The 17,167-nt window shown below is 38.5% G+C and overlaps 3 protein-coding genes across 5 annotated transcripts; 1 reads left to right on the top strand and 2 right to left on the bottom strand.

Annotated features, from left to right (window-relative positions):
- Positions 1-122: 122 nt before the first annotated feature.
- On the top strand, positions 123-4,022 carry sprn2 (shadow of prion protein 2). Its single transcript, XM_019264522.2, has 2 exons — positions 123-469; positions 2,367-4,022. The coding sequence occupies exon 2, from the start codon at positions 2,378-2,380 to the stop codon at positions 2,870-2,872; it is 495 nt and encodes a 164-aa protein (XP_019120067.1). The 5' UTR covers positions 123-469; positions 2,367-2,377; the 3' UTR covers positions 2,873-4,022.
- Positions 4,023-4,152: 130 nt separating this feature from the next.
- Positions 4,153-9,938, bottom strand: LOC104921642 (prisilkin-39). Its single transcript, XM_019264498.2, has 2 exons — positions 9,444-9,938; positions 4,153-6,567 (listed from the first exon to the last, which is right to left on the bottom strand). Exon 2 carries the CDS (start codon positions 6,558-6,560, stop codon positions 5,382-5,384), a length of 1,179 nt encoding a protein of 392 aa, XP_019120043.2. The 5' UTR covers positions 6,561-6,567; positions 9,444-9,938; the 3' UTR covers positions 4,153-5,381.
- Positions 9,939-12,752: 2,814 nt separating this feature from the next.
- On the bottom strand, positions 12,753-17,130 carry LOC104921643 (uncharacterized). Of its 3 annotated transcripts, none has more exons than XM_010734234.3 (2): positions 16,207-17,130; positions 12,753-15,249 (listed from the first exon to the last, which is right to left on the bottom strand). In XM_010734234.3, the coding sequence occupies exon 2, from the start codon at positions 15,247-15,249 to the stop codon at positions 13,465-13,467; it is 1,785 nt and encodes a 594-aa protein (XP_010732536.3). In that variant the 5' UTR covers positions 16,207-17,130; the 3' UTR covers positions 12,753-13,464. The 3 variants fall into 3 exon arrangements, with proteins under 3 accessions (XP_010732536.3, XP_019120039.2, XP_027133909.1); XM_019264494.2 differs by having other exon boundaries at positions 16,200-17,130; XM_027278108.1 differs by having other exon boundaries at positions 12,753-14,834; positions 14,985-17,130.
- Between the last annotated feature and the right edge of the window lie 37 nt (positions 17,131-17,167).

The following is a 17,167-nucleotide window of genomic DNA, read 5'->3' on the forward strand; positions in this document are numbered from 1 at the left end:
CGCTGACAAAATACGAATATGTCTGTAATCTCTGGTTGAAACAGTAGCATGTTATATAATGATGTTTCAGTGTTGTATAATTTAACAGACATAACATTAGTCATCTTCGAAACTTCGGGAGAGCTCCTTAAGTGTTGAATAATTGAGACAAAATTAGAAATGTACACATATATACTTCTATACATACACACACACACACACACACACACACACACACACACACACACAAACACACAGGTATTTATATCTGATGTACGTACTACAGCAGCTTACTGCACATTCAGCCAATGAACAGGTCTGAGACAGAGTGATCCACTCCTGATTGAGGTTGTCTAGAGGATAACAGGTTGGCCTTGAAACATACATCTTACTGTGTGAAGAGTCTGAGCTGCAAACACACGCTGTGGTTTTTTACTGCCTGAAGAGGAACGTTGTTCGCTGAACCGCTGCACTGCAAAAAGCTCAACAGGTGAGACTGTTTATTCTGAGAGTTAGATTTTTTTTTTTTAACCATTGTTCTCAGTTGTGAATTTCTTTTGTTGTGATTGTGTTGTTATTGAACTCCTCGGCTGCACAAATTAGAGTCTATCTCTAGAAAAATGGATCATGAATGTACTGAGAGGCAGGTCAGAGTCAAATTTATAATAAAATGTGTTTCTCTAATCTAAATTTCTGTAGCTGCAAGCTGAGAGTTACTGGATTATTCTCAAACTAAGTGACCCAGCATAATTATAGCTCCACTCATCTTTTAAGAGGCCGCAGATTAGACAGTTTGTTGACGGCAAATTATGTCATGCCACTCACCGGGTATCAATGGAAGATGTGGTCATAGTGAAGGAACTGTTTACTACTTTAAAAAAAGTAATACCACACTATAAAATACTCCATACAAGTTAAAGTCCTGTGTTTCGAATTTTAAGTAAAAGTACAAAAATATTCAACAAAATAGGTTTTTTGCACTTTGACAACTGTAACTGCTTCAAATATTTCATATATATGTTTCAAATATATGATAATGCATCATTCTATAAACCAATGACATATATTGTGTGTTAAACCTTAATCTGAAAAAGCTTAATGATTAAGTTGGTTACATAAAGTAGTTGGGTAAAAGGTACAATATTTATTTTTTAGTACAAAGTCGTATAAAATGAAACTCTTCAAGTACAAGTACTTGCTGTAGTTACTGTCCACCGCTAATATTGTGTATTATTATTTGTATTATTTATTTGAAGAAACACTGTCAGAAGAAAAATTATTCATCAGAACATAATTTGATTTTTGTAGTTCTCAAAAATTGTCATAATATTCATTATCTAGTCTGTAAATCATAATCTTATGAATTTCATAGTAATGCATTCATGTACAGTACATATTCTGTACACATATATACAACATTACTTTGATATGTTATGTACATCGTATTTATTATTTCTACTTATATTATAAATACTGTAGTAGTCTTGGTGAATTTCTCACTAGGTATGAAGTTTTACCTTTCATATTCAGTGTTAAACACTGGGAAAACGTCCATTGGCACTGTGATCATTAATGCACCAGGGGAACAGATCTAGATCCTTATGAAAGGGTATTAGAGGTTAAGACTGTTATCTGACTCCAGGTCAGCTGCAGTGTTAAGTTGTGACGGTGTTTGTGTAAGAAGGGCTTCACAAAGCTGGATTAAGAGCCGTGATCTGTACTGCTCTCAATTTATCAGTGACGTAAAAATAACACAGAGGGACTAAAGCTGCTATGAGAACATCTCGTCAGTCTGTTTGAGAGCGCTGAGTGCCTTCAGGACCCAGAACTGAGTACATTTACTCCACTTCTGCACTCCAGTACTATCCAGGTTACATGTACTTATATTAGTATTAGCAGGCCTTTTTCTACTTAATGCTACATTTGTTAGGCAAATATTGTACTTGTACACTGATGTGAGAGCTATGATTTTAGAAATTTTAGCTTCATGTTTTTAGATTAAACTACTCAATTATGTATAAATTGATAAAAACATTTTTAATTTTGTGTACCTCTTAGTGCATCAATAATAATAATAAAACAATAGATACAATATTACATTCATTATTTTGTGTATTGCATTTTGATTTAAATATAAATAGATTGGCTATAAATATATTTTTCTCGATGGTGCTAATATTTGAATGCAGGACTTTCTAGTTTATTTACTTTTTCTAAACATTTTACACTTTATGTATTAGTTTGTGTTTACTTATTTACAGTGATTGTAATTTTCTGCCTGATGCACTCTTCTTATAATGCTGCTTATGTCCTTTCTCATTTCTCAAACAATTTATTATTATTACTCATTTTTATTTATACTCCTGTCTTTTGTCTCATTTTCACAGGATAAAGAATAATGTCAGCCCTGTACAAACTCCCTCTCACAGCCACCCTCTGCCTGCTTCTCCTCGCCACACTGTTACCCAGCTCTGAGGCCAGGCGTGGTGGCTTTGGCCGAGGTGGAGGCTTCGGCCGGGGCCGGGGCTGGGGCGGTGGAGGCTACAGACCCGTCCAGAGCAGTGGTCCCAGTGCAGGGAAAGTAGCTGGAGCAGCTGCAGCAGGCGCCATAGGAGGAGCAATGGTCGGGTCAGCCCTGAGCCGGCCTGGGTATGGGTATGGTGGATACGGAGGATATGGTGGATATGGAGGGGGATTTGGAGGATATGGAGGAGGGTATGGCTACCCACGCTTTGGTGGTGGCTATGGCTCCAGGCCTGGCTACGAGCCAGAAGGTTCTGGAGATCTAGAGTACTACACTGGAGCATCCAGCGGCCCCATCTACAACAGCATCATTGTTGTCATCGGCTCCCTGATGTCCCTGCTGATAGGCCACTGGATGGTAGTCATGTAGAGCTGGAGACAGAGCTGGGATACCCCTCCACCACCACCACCACCCGAAATAGACCCAGGCCCAAGCCCAGACTAAAAATAACCTACAACATAACAGAAACCAGAACTATCTTTGTTTTAAAGTCAAATGTGACCTTAAATTATGGCAGGAAAATTAATTTAACCTCTGCAGCATATCAGTCTGACACCATACTTCAGTCTCCTTTGAACGTGGCCAGTCTTTTTATACTTTTGATGATTTAATGTGTTTTCCAGAAAGCAATCTGTGAAGGTAGAGCAGCAGTAAATAAGATGTTTCATCAGGTTAACTCTACCTCAAGAAGTAATGTCAGAGTTTATGAGCAGCTATACTTCATATTATGTCATTTCTCAGTATATTCCATCATAATAATCTTTAAAATGAGTTTTTCCATTCTGTTTGCTTATACTAAAATGTTATGCCATTTTGTAGACTTTTATGTCAAAAAGAAAAATGTTCTTCCATGTTTAATATTGTTATATAAATAAAAAGAACCTAGAACAAACATCTGTATTGAATTTTATTGTCTGCGTTATTGTCTAGATACCCAACATATAGTATATGAACATTTTATTGTAAATACTGATAAATTAGACCTTCAGGGAAACTATTAATAGCTTCAACACAAGCTCCACTGTCTTGCTTGCTGTTGTCAGTTGAGGTTACAATTTCAGCCTTTAAGCTGACATGAACAGGAAGGCCAAAAGCTTCTCAGAATAATATAAACTTACAACATCCTGTTGAACAAGGGAATAAGACCAGTAGATGGTGGGAATCGGCTCGGATGATGGGAGAGATATAAACAAAGGTATTTTTAAAAATGACTATATATAATGCAATTCATCCTCAGGGGAACATTAACTTCTGGATGTCCGATTCAATAGTATGTATAAGATGTTTGAAACACAAATGGGCCTTGGTGCTGCATGACTCAGCTGATCAGCTGACATTTAACAGTCTGCAGACCGCTATCACGTCCCAGCCGGTCCAATCACACCAGGGCTCGTGTTTGCATTCTTCTCTGTTCTCAAGACTAAAGCTGAGTTCATCATTTGAGATGTTGCCACAACAGACTTGATATTTTTACTCTGTGAGTATTAGCATATATACTTAACCCAGAGCGTTAGTTTGTCAGCCAAGGCAGGGAGGTTTTTTCATGGTTATTTTCAACAGTCAAAGACAGGATTGTATACAAAGAAGGAGAAGGCCCTAACAGGTTATTTGAACACATTATGTTCACATAAAGACTGCTTTCAAAATAGTGACATTTAAATTATTTTTATTTCCACTATCAGCTTCTGCGATAAGAAAAATTAGTGTACAAATCATATCCAATACATTGTACTTGCAGGGTTAGCAGCAATGAACTCAACTAATTATGCAAGATGACATTCAGTAGGTTTTGGAGATTAATGTGAATATCAGGGGTGTAATACTTTAAGAGCACTTTTCACGGTCACAGGCTACCCAATGAGGAAGAGACAGAGAGAGAGAGAGACAGAGAGAGAGAGAGGCAAAACACTGGACAGGAGGAAGAAATGCAAGGCACGAGGCGTGTTTATAAAAAAATCTAAGAAACTATACAACAAGCTGTACAAAGCTGTGGCACACAGAAACATGTTAGGACAACATACATAAACATTCAGACAGAACGCACTCGTCTTTGATGGATTATAAGTAAGTAATTTAAGTGTTAGAATAACAGCTTGCACACAGTCAGTCATGTTTGACTTGCTAGTGTAAAGCCTCTCAGTATAAAGCAATGATATCTGTAAAGTGAGAATATTAGACATGGTCAAGTCTAGTATTAATTGACAGTTGTGAATCACTATTTTTGTGTCAAAGTGACTAATGGGGAAAACATTTTGTAAATTTAATAACACAGTCTGATGAAATGTGAAGAGGAAAATGAGAAATGTTGTGTGGGGGAAGTGGATAATTTATTAATGTGCTATAGTCTATATAAGACTTAATAGTTTAAAAGAAAAGAGTTAAATAAATGTACTAGTTGGTGGTAAAGGTAAAGTTACTTTTACCATCTTATCAGATCAAAAGAAATTTTTTTAACAATATTAATTAATGTTTTTAGGCATATTTTGGACTTGTCTGATAATCTTTTCTTGCAATTACTCACTTTCTGGGCTCCATAGACATATTCAAATTACCACAATGGTTTTAACCAAGTATAAAATCCATGAAACATTTAATCTACAAAATAGATCAAATCAGCAAATTCTCACATTTTGTGAAACGTGGGAAGACCTTGTAGCGTTCCACAGCCACCAGCTGCAGAATTTACGCACAAGATTGGGGAAAATTCAAAAATCGTTGTCCCCATTAGTCACTCTGATACAAAGCACAGAGGAAATAAGGTCAAACAATACTGAAGTGACCCTTTTTCAAAATTGACATGCAATTTTACACAATCATTTTCAATTTTCCATTTATTCTTTTAAGACATTCTTCATCACTACATCTGCTAATCAAGGCCTCACTGCAGCAGCATTAGCATATTGCTATTTAGTAGCATTACTATAGTACTAGTGACCACAGCTAAAAGCCCCAGCAAGCCCATCTCCAGTCCCTGCACACCACCTGTCACACTCCTCGAGTGCTTTTCAGAGTAAACCATGAACAACTCCAAGCATCTCCTGACCTTCAGCTGTTTGATCAGTGCTGGGTAGCCAATCTCCACAATGCTGACTGTATCATCATCATCATCATCAGTAGCAGTTTTCTGGAGAACCTGTGAAGTTGGAGGCACGGGATCGGCTTTAGGCTGATTTAAAGGACGAGTTGAAGGAGCAGGAGTCGAGGAATCATCTCCTGCAGTGTTGTTGCTCTTTGTTGTGTTGTTGTCCATGCCAGCGTCTGGGGCAGCAGTAGTTGTGGTGGTGGCAGATGGTTTCTTGTTTGGCTGTCGAATCTCCTCAGGCAATAGGTCTTTTCTCTTCACACACGAGTCCATGAAGCTATCATAAGTTTGAGGCGGTGGGCTGTAATTGTAGTCTCTGCTGTAGTCATTTGTATCAGTAGACTTGACACCATATTTCCTGTACATGTAGTGGTTGTAGTAATACTCCTCCTGGGGGCTGTGGAACTCAAAGTGAGGACGGGGGAACGTTCCTAACCCGTAACCCAGGGCCATTCCTGCCACAGCCCCTCCAGCTGCTGCCATTGCCGCACTGCGCCCAAACCCTCTGGATTTATCAGAGGGAACCCACCCCCTTGCCTGAGCTGAGCGGGAAAAGGGAGAACCACCTCCCAAACCATGGCCACCATATCCATAACTGCCCCCATAGTGAGGACTCAGGATTTGGTTGTTTGGATTTTTGTTGATGTATCCACCTGGATAACCTCTGTAACCGCCATGACCTCCATAACCGGCATGACCTCCATAACCGCCATGACCTCCATAACCGCCATGACCCCCGTAACTGCCTTGACCTCTGTGACCACCTTGACCACCATGACCATAACCGCCACCTTGATAGCTGGTGCCATGACTATTTTTGTGGCCTGTATTGGTGTTAGTGCTGCCTTTGTTGGGTGTGAAGGGCTTCTTTGAACCAAAGTTTTTTCCAAAACCTCCTATTTTCCTGGCCAGTGAAAAATGGATATAAAACAAAAGAAGTGACAGACACAGCAGAGTCAAAGAATTCAGCTTCATCTTCGCCCTGTAGAGAGGAAAATTAAGAAAGAACAGGGAAAAATGAGATTATAGTACGTAGAGATTGTATCATTTTATCCTTACAAGTCTTAAAAGTCAAGTACAAGAGAACATGCAGCTATAGTAACACAGAATTCATTGAGCTGAACCTAATGGAGACATTAGAGCAATCTAAGTATTGTGGCCACCATGTCTTCTGTTATCTTGTTCTACTAACTGAATCTAGCAGATGCAAAAGAACAGTAAATGTTGTTTACAACAATTTCGTGCTGCCAACCTCAAGATGTTTTTGCACCACACAGCCTTGATAACCGAGTTCACCCCCAATGGTTTTTAAAATGCATCTGAAATAGGCTTTCAGGTTGACTTGAAATAGCAAAACTTTCTGTTTTACATGTGAAGCTTATGATTATGCAGTGTTTTATTTTTGTATAAGAATGCCTCCATTTTTTTTATATTGGCATTAAATAATTACTTATTCAGGGTGCCCGCGGGATATTAAAAAGTATTAAAAAGTATTAAATGTCTGATTGCGAGGTATTTTTTTTAAGTATAGCACATGTTCTGCTCTCCATCGCTATTTCTGTCATTTAGAGTTCACAGAGGCCATTTATGAAATCAATGTATATCCGAGGAGGGGGCAGATGTTTTTAGTGACAGGTTGTAACACAGCCAATGGTATTGTTTAAAGCGTGCCCGTGACCCACACAGGGCAGAATCTAAACACGGAGCATCAGCGCTGAAGTTTAGTTGTTTAGTTAGCATGGACGTATCAATTATCAATCAGTTTTTGACTGCGTCACAGAGCTGTGATGTCATTTTGAGACTCAGTTTGTAAAGTTTAGTCAACATGTGAGAACACGTCTGACACAGAGCGTCTCCTGTTGTTGCTTCATGTGTGAAACAACAACTCTGTCTGACTGACAACTTGATGGGAGAGCAGCCATTAATATCAAATTTATAAATGTAATGGATGTCCAAAGTATGCCTCGGGGGCTAATCATGGCCCGCGGTCAGATATATTGTATTTTTAATATATTATTTATGGCCTCCCCAGCAACATTTTCCAGCTCTACCTGGTGTTCTCAGGCCACATAGGTCTCCAGCGAGTTCTAGGGCTGCCCTGAGTGTCCTACCAGCTGGATATGCCCAAAAAAACTCCAAATGAAGGCGCCCATAAAAGGTCCAAACTACTTCAGCTGACACCTTTCAACAGGAAAGAGCAATGGCTCTATTCTGAGCTCCCTCCAGATGTTGGCGCTCCTAACCCTATCTGAGCCCAGCCACCCTAAACTAAAGTAAACTAGCTGCTTGTATCTGGGATCTCATTCTTTCACCCCCCAAAACTCATGACCATAGGTAAGGGTTGAAACACAGATTGATACAACTCTTCCCCACAATAGTTCGAAACAACGTCAACATTACTCATGACGCTGCCCCTACATAAACTCCTTTACTTGGGGTAGCAACTCACTGCCAACCCTGAAAGAGCATACCACCATTTTCTGACACGACATCCATGATTTCCAAATACAATTCAAAATGATGATTAATCAGACCACAGCACACTCGTTCCACTTTTCATTAGTCCATGTAAAATTAGATCTGGCCCAGAGGGCCAGAGGGTGTTTCTCAATGTTGTTCATATCTGTCTTTCTCTTTGCGAGGTGGAGTCTTAACTTGCATTTGTAGATGCAGCAACAAACTGTGTTTACTGAAAACATTTTTTGTGTAAAAAAAGTGTACAGAGCCCATGTAGTAATATCCTTTGTACAGTCATACAGGTTTATAATGCCATCCCGCCTGAGCTACTGAAGATCACGGGCAGTCAATGTTGTTGTTCTGCCTCGCCCCTCATTTGCAGAGACTCTCTGAATCTGCAGAATTGTGCATTGACAATCATTGTTCTTAAACAGTTTCCCCAGTGAATGAATCTTGCATCCATGATTATGAATGACTGAACCTTTTGAGGATGCCTCTTTCATATCTAAATAACCTGTTAACCTTTGGAATGATCGAATGATGATTGGATGATGCAGGCATACTGAGATTATATTAATTTGTTTACAGTCAAGAGGCGTTTGCTATACTGTTACTGTTATACCACGGTGCTTTAATATTTCTGGATCTTCACGACTGTTGCAATGTTGCAAATGACTAAGCAGGATTTATTTAAAGTCATCATAATATACTATTGTTTACATGATTTTCTTGTTAGTGTCATCTTCTATCTAAAATGTTAGAGAAATGCCAATTCATTCATTTTTTTTGGACTGATGCACTCGGCTATTTGTTACTCCGCATATTCCACACCTATTCTGCATTTATTTCCTCCTTTGCTTGAGTGAGTACTGATAACTGCACCAATAACTCTAAATAGAGATTAAGTAAGTATGAGGAGCTATATAATTATATAGCACATAAGTCATCATTACGAGATAAAGACAGCATTTTTTTCTTTTTTACTTTGGTAAATTGTTAATTTGTCCCATAATAAAGAATTTTACCATTAAAATATAACTTTTCATGACTGAAAACAGTGCAGAGAGATAGCAAACAGGCGTGGCAGTGAGAGGACACCTCCCTGCGGATGGGGGTGCATCTTCTTGCAACAATAAACGTCAAAACACTAGTAGTAGTAATATTTTTTTTGTTTACAGATACATTATATATACTGACCTTGCACTGACAGTGCACTCACTTTAACGTGGCCTGTCTCTCTCACTGCCCTTTCCGTGGTTAAAAGATGGCGCTTGCCAGTGTCACCTATCGACTATAATTTACACATTGTAAGGAGAGCAGACAGATACAGACAGAAACGCTCCCAAACCAGCCTTAAAGCTGGAAAGATGCACTTCACTTTAAAAACAGGACCAGTCTTACCTTTATGGATGACTGTCTGAATGTTTCCGTTTGATTTAGTTTCAGGTTCCCGGGTTGTCTTTTCCACCTGAGTGTTGATGCACTTCAAAGGGTTTGGAAATAAGACGTAAAACCGCACGAGGGACGTGCGGTCGCGTGGAAACAGAGGAACGGGGGCGGGGGCTTTACTGACCACATTTCCCAGCATCCTCAACAATGTGATCGACGTCATATGGAAAATCACCACATGTGAGCCAAGAGTACAGAGCTACTCCTCTGGGCAGCGTTTACGAAAATTAAGTATATTTGTATTGTACTGACGTTTTACAGTAATTTCTGTTTACACTCATCATGTAAACATAATCACTCATACTCATGCTACTCGTGCTTTACATACTGTCATACCCACCTACCTCATGTACATAATATAATCTGATATATAAACCATATTTATTTCAGCATCCTTTGCACTCTGCACCATTACACTACCATCTTCTTTTTATTCTGTCTACAGATGTTATTATGAACACTGACCAGCCACTTCATTAGGTACACACTACAATCTAGTATAATTTAATACAACAGCTCTGCCATAAACTCTGCTTTTACAAAGCTATAATTATATTGAATGGTGTTTCTAATATACATGCGGACGTCATAATATTAGAAACACCTCTCAATATAATGCAGTCCAATGTCTCTCTGACAGTGTCAACAAAAACTAAAAGACTATAAGCTTCCTAAAAGTAGAATTTAAGGCAGAGGTGTTGTTTTGGATCACACTGGCTTGTACCTAATGAGTGTACCTGATGAAGTGGCCAGTCAGTCAGCTAACAGTATATTACAATTCAGATTAAACATTAAATTCTTACATTTTAATGCATCATAATAAGTCTGTCTGAAATGGACCATTCTGTATAATGGGTAGTTTTACTTAAAGGTAAAATACACACAATAACAGTTTTATTTGATCTGTTGACACATTTAAAAGATTTCTTTATTTCATACATTACCTGCTCTTATACCAGATGTGATGGCTCCACAGTGTGTTATCAAAAAACGCCATACCCTAATGTAGTTTCCCAAGAACTCAGCTCATGGATCAGTTTTACTAAACATAAGATGTACTTTTCAGAATTTATGCCAAATACTTATGGTTGTAACCCAGATGACCAAACTCAAATTCCTGCCTTATATATAAATATATAACAATATACCTTTTAATCACTTGCAGTTAAACTCGTTTTGTATGACCACAAAGTGTTTCAAAAAAGTGAAGCCAAGCTCTGACAGAGGAAGTCAACAGGAAATCATGGGTGCTTTTAAGATCCAGAACAGAGCACTGATGTGTATTTGGACACAGATAACACCACCTGCAGCCCATTGAAAGTCCTACATTAACAACACTGTGATGAATAATACTGAGAACCTATGACAACCTGTTTCTTTTAAAATAAAACACAGCCAAAAGAGTAGATTATTTAATTCTGATAAAATATTATATTATTATAAAAAGGCTATTTTGCTACTGTTATCACTAACACAATACAAATAAATTAATTAAGTTTTCTCTTCTATTTTTAAAAAAGAAATGATTTGAATGATTTCAGTCATGTTCATTCTGTTTTTTCATAAACACTCATTTGTATCAAAAATATAATACAGAAACATAATGAACTAGACAGCAGTGCAACTTTTATCTGAAAGAAACTCGCCTACAGATCACAGGTAGCCTTGATGAACCAAAGCATCTATGTTCTATGGAGCTCTGAACACACAGGAGCAAAACACTGAATAGAAAGACAGAGAGGCAAGCATATTTATATCTATATATATATATATATATATATTATATATAATCTATTATATTAATATATTATATATATATATATATAATATATATTACCCGATAAAAATACAGTGGGTTACTAAATGTATTTGTTATGATTGTGTGTATGATTCGTTGTGTGTAATTCATGCAAAAAGTATAGTTGTAGTTGTTTCATGTGACCTCAAAAGGGCGCTTAAGTATGCTCAATGAGGAAAAGCAGTCATGCTGTCGGGAGATATTGCTAAGCGAAGTTGCCGCTGTTTTCTGCAAAAGCACGGTTTTATTTTCACAGTTACGACTCTGTATCATTTTTGAGTTTTTTTCGAGAGAGTGCCCGCACGACTGTCACCGGAGGGACACTTTGTTTTGTGTTTCAAACGAGGACTCCGTGGTTGCTGTACTGTGTTATGGTGCTATGCTACACGCTAAGTTTGCTAACAGCTAATGACCATGAGTTTTCAGTTTGCTTATATTATGCAGAATGTTGAAACTGTAAAGCCATAAAAACCATCGAGTTGACCTGTAAGTGTTTTTTAGATGTTGTAGCGAGTCAACATGCTAAGTTGAGTTGAGGAAAAGTGCATTTAATTTACGAGTGTCGCGGAATTTTCACTGCGTCATTCCGACGCCATGTTCAATGTTAGTGAGTGGAAAAGAGCGGTGTGTGCTGAACGTAAACTGACATGTACACACAGAGGTCGCGCTGATTTTTCTTAAAGTAAATATATGTTTAAATTCATTTTGAAACTGAATATGTATTTTTGTAAGGTAAATGAGAAACATGATTGAAAGGAGATCAGAGTTTATTTGTGTAAATGATTGATATATTACTGTTAAAAAAACACACACATTAATGGTGACCTGAGGGTTTATGTCTCATATGCAGTCACTCATTCTTTGTGGTCAGTATTAGTTACATTTGAGTAAAAGAGGGAGGAAATAGATATAAATCTGTACAGATAATATTGACTGCTAGTTAACTTTGTTTCTACTATGCAGATTGGTTTTTTTTATTATGCCGAGTTGCTGAATCTACATCGAGTTGACCAGGGGTTTCTGTCTGAGAGGCGGAAAAGAAAGGAGGCAGATTCCTTCATCTTCATCGTCGTCGTGGAGAGTCGTACTGGAGGAATATCCTGAACCAGCGCGCAGTAACATACATACACAAACATACTACCCGGTAGGACCACCTACACACTGAACTTGAACTGGACTAAACGGACTCCAACTAAACTTTTGATGGACAAATTGAACTTTGATATCAGAACAGCTGAGAGGACAATTTATTTTATTTTTTGTTTATTATTTTTGTTTATTGTTTTCATACCTTTGGGGTTTTTGATCTCAACAAGTTTCAACTTGAATTTTCCTGTTGTGAGAATAAACATTCTTGTGTTTACTACTAACCTTCCCTAGCTCCTTGAGACGAATTAGAACGCAGTGATATCTTTAGTGGTCTAAGTAAATCACTGAGGTTACATTATATATTATACTATATATGTATATATATATATCCCATACAACTTACTGTGCAAAGCAAGAGCATCACATCATCAATCAGTGGTTGAAAAAGTACTCATTGACTCATTGAAGTGACATTTCACTGGAGTAAAAGTAAATGTCATCGTCTAAAAATACTCTATTTACTCCACAAGTAAAAGTCCTGAATTCAAAAAGAGTTTAATCAGCAAATGTACTTTAATGTACTTTTAGAGTATCAAAAGTTAAAGTACTTCATCATATCATTTAGGCATATAATGTGTTTTGGTGCAATGTAACAAATAGCTATAAATGTCAAATTGATGTAGTAAAAAGTAGAATTCTCTTGTGAAATATAGCAGAGCAAAAGTATAAAGTCTCAAGAAAAGTTAAAGTATGTCAGAGGTTGTACCAGCCCCATGATAAAAAAAAAATCTCTTCAGCTATACTTATGTCTTTTGTTTACTGTGTTCACCATGTCAGTTTAGCATGTTATCATCCAAAACTGGATAAGAATAAAGCTCAGCTGAGGTTGATGAGAATCTCATTAATTATAGATATGTTTGGTCATAAACTTAACTATTGTGCAAAAACAATAACCTTATTATGATGGCGACAGATGAAAAGTCAGAGTATCACCAAAGTTATTACAATTCACTGTGACAATCTACCTTAAACTCCCAAAGACCTAATTTCTATGGTTCGCCATCACTTTAATAAGTAATGAAGGCGTCAGTGCTGCTGCAGTAACATGTTGCTATTCAGTGCCATCATTATAATACTGGTGACCACAGTTAAAAGCCCTTGCAATCCCATTTCGAGTCCCTGCACCCCATTGCTGGCACTGGGTTTAGTATTTTTCTTCAAGTACTTTTCAGAGTAAACAATGTATAACTCTACACATCTCCTGACCTTAAGCTGTTTGATCAGTGCTGGGTAGCCAATCTCCACAATGCTGACCGTATCATCATCATCATCATCATCATTAGTAGCAGTTTTCTGGAGAACCTGTGAAGTTGGAGGCACGGGATCGGCTTTAGGCTGATTTAAAGAACGAGTTGAAGGAGCAGGAGTCGAGGAATCATCTACTGCAGTGTTGTTGCTCTTTGTTGTGTTGTTGTCCATGCCAGCATCATCATCATCAGTAGCAGTTTTTTGGAGTACCTGTGAAGTTGAAGGCACAGGATCAACTTTAGTTTGATTTAGAGGGTGAGGAGTTGGAGGTGTAGAGGTCGAGGAGTTATATGCTGCAGTGCTGTTGCTCTTTGTTGTGTTGCTGCCAATGCCAGTGTCTAGGGCAGCAGTGGTTGTGGTAGTTTTAGTAGTAGATGTGGTAGTTTCAGAAGTAGGTGCAGTGGTTGTAATTGTAGTTGTGGTGGCAGCTGTTTTTTTGTTTGGCTGTTGATTCTCCTCAGGCAACAGGTCTTTTCTCTTCACACACGTGTCCATGAAGCTATCATAAGTTTGAGGCGGTGGGCTGTAATTGTAGTCTCTGCTGTAGTCATTTGTATCAGTAGACTTGACACCATATTTCCTGTACATGTAGTGGTTGTAGTAATACTCCTCCTGGGGGCTGTGGAACTCAAAGTGAGGACGGGGAAACCTCCCTAACCCGTATCCCAGGGCCATTCCTGCCACAGCCCCTCCAGCTGCTGCCATTACCGCACTGCGGCCAAACCCTCTGGATTTATCAGAGGGAAGCACACCCATTGCCTGAGCTGAGCGGGAAAAGGGAGAACCGCCCCCAAAACCATGGCCACCATATCCATAACTGCCCCCATAGTGAGGGCTCAGGATTTTGTTGTTTGGGTTGTAGTTCATGTATCCACCTGGATAACCTCCATAACTACCATACCCACCATGACCTCCTCCATATGGGTAACCCTGTGCTGGGTAACCACCGGCTGGGTATCCTGGCTGCTGGGGGTAGCCTCCTTGGTTGGGGTAACTTCCTTGGTAAGGGTAACCCCCTGGTCTGCCTGGTTGCTGGGGATAACCTCCTTGGTAAGGGTAACCTCCTTGGTTAGGGTAACCCCCTGGTTGCTGGGGGTAACCTCCTTGATTAGGGTAACCTCCTTGGTTAGGGTAACCCCCTGGTCTGCCTGGCTGCTGGGGGTAACTTCCTTGGTTGGGGTAACCTCCTTGATTAGGGTAACCTCCTTGATTGGGGTAACCTCCTTGGTTAGGGTAACCCCCTGGTCTTCCTGGTTGCTGGGGGTAACCTCCTTGGTTAGGGTAACCCACTGGTCTGCCTGGCTGCTGGGGGTAACTTCCTTGGTTGGGGTAACCTCCTTGATAAGGAGAACCTCCTTGATTAGGGCTACCTCCTTGTTTAGGGTAGCTCTCTGGTTGCCTGTTACCAGGCAAGTTGGATTGTTTGGGTTGTTTAGGCACTTTGGGGGGCTTTTTAAACAGATTTATTTTCCCACCAAATGGCTTTCCTTTCCCGGCCATTGAAAAATGAATATGAACCAAAATGAGGGACAGACCCAACACAGCCCCTACAGTCAGCTTCATCTTTGCAATGCAGAGAGGAGCCAGGGAAAGAAATGTAAAGAGAGGAAGAGGTAGAGAAAAAACAAGGGAAATAAATGAATGAAAATGAAAATTATATATATGTATAAGAAGATACTTTTTTATTTCACATGAAATGACAAACATGCATACACGCAACACATACATTAGGAACGCATAATAGGAGATGCCATTACAACTTCAGTTCTACCATATAATCATGCCCTCATATCCTATTTTCAAATATTTCTTCCTCCTTCTTAAAAGGAGGGAGCAACATGCAGCAATGAGTACATACATTTACTGACGAGATACATTGGTTTTATAATGTTACAATTAAAAGTTCTCTTTCTAAAGAGCTGTCTTTCTAGAAATATTAGAAATACAGCAGCTTTTAAGTACAAGACAGTATTGCGGTAGTATTAGTAGCCTTGGTATGTTTTTTCACCACCCAGCCTTGACAACCTTGTTTTACCCATGGACTGAACTCGAAGCTATGTGCCTGTCAGGCTTAAAATAGCACATACTCTATTCAGACATACTGCTTAGTGCAGGCGGCCAAATCTTATACTTTACACTCTTGACGTTCTTTAGCACTGACCATCAAAGGAACTGCAGTAAATACATGGTACTAGTATGTTGCCTTTATACAATTGTAAATTCTTACAATAAGTTACTTGTCAATGTGTTATAGTTAAGCCATGTAGGCCCAGGTTTGATATGAAGCTTAACTGGTTGATGCTGTGTATTGTTAGTTTTGAGCGAGACAAGTACAAGTACAGTCCCGTAGCAACAGTAAATACCTTTTCATCTACTTGTTCATTAGTTTTTTTTCTTATTTCAATGACACACTGTGAAAATGTCTATTTCCAGAAATCACTTGCTATGGAAAAATTTATAATACAAATCTAATCAATGTACCATCTTAAAAACAAATATTCAAAAACACATACTGCTGACCTTGTAGCGTCAGTGTCCACAACACAGCCTTTTCTTTTGTATCAGTCCTCCTCACAGCCTGCTCTCTCCTTTAATGGGTAAAATATTTTGAAGTCCCCCACCCACCCAGTGACGCCTCCAAAAATTGTTCATAGGGGTGCCCAGAAGGGGTCACTTAAAAGACAGTGTTGGCTGGCTATGTTTATTTTCTTTTACATAAACAGGTTTAAAATATATACATCATAATTTTAATAAATAATAGCCTATTTTATGTAAAATATCAAATAGAGTCATATTATGTGTACATTACTCAGAAGTATATAAAACGCTGCAGGAATGAGCCTTAAAACGTTTGCAAAGTTTGCATTGCATCAAAGCCTCAAAGTGAACAGGGGTTATAATGAGTTGCTTGGAAAAAATGTCTGTGGTCAAAGAGAGTAAATACAACACTAAGCCCACAGAGGCATTCACCAGAAATTTCCATCATTTTATGTTTCCACAAAATCACGGATGATTGGAAAGAATTACACTAGCAGGTAACCTTTTTAATTTTTGTTAAATTTCTCCTTCCATGAATGTTTCTAAGACACATTTTGAAAGAGATATACGCAGACTATGTCTTATTATCAGATGTATTAAGAAGCTCAGTGTTACAAGAAATCCCAGTTCATTAGATGTAGACTAATTTAAAGTCCCAACAACTCTGTACATACCCCTATAGCATGTAGTATGTAAGTAGACATAATGCTCAGGCTCTTAAGCTTAATAAACATATATATTAAATGTGCACTTGGTCTTGTACATGTTGGTTTAGGCATGAATTCTTGTGTACCAATGGTGCCACCTGCTGTCCATAAAAATGTATGCATTTAAAAGTATTTCTGTGAACCTCATAGTACAAAAAGTCAAACAAAATCACGTTAAGTTAGTTAATGACCTATATATCTAGTGTTTATAGTGGTAATCTCACAGTAATAAAGTA

This window comes from Larimichthys crocea, chromosome III (assembly GCF_000972845.2).
Source record: "Larimichthys crocea isolate SSNF chromosome III, L_crocea_2.0, whole genome shotgun sequence".
In the NCBI taxonomy this organism is placed as follows: Eukaryota; Metazoa; Chordata; class Actinopteri; family Sciaenidae; genus Larimichthys; species Larimichthys crocea.

What these genes read in the sequence shown, in the direction of transcription:
- LOC104921642 (XM_019264498.2), bottom strand. Translation starts at nt 6,560, where the DNA reads ATGAAGCTGAATTCTTTGACTCTGCTGTGTCTGTCACTTCTTTTGTTT.
- LOC104921643 (XM_027278108.1), bottom strand. Translation starts at nt 15,414, where the DNA reads ATGTATGTGTTGCGTGTATGCATGTTTGTCATTTCATGTGAAATAAAA. An exon ending in AAGTTACCCCCAGCAGCCAG is followed by an intron (nt 14,835 to 14,984) that starts GCAGACCAGTGG and finishes CCCAGCAGCCAG; the next exon opens with GCAGACCAGGGGGTTACCCT.
- sprn2 (XM_019264522.2), top strand. Translation starts at nt 2,378, where the DNA reads ATGTCAGCCCTGTACAAACTCCCTCTCACAGCCACCCTCTGCCTGCTT.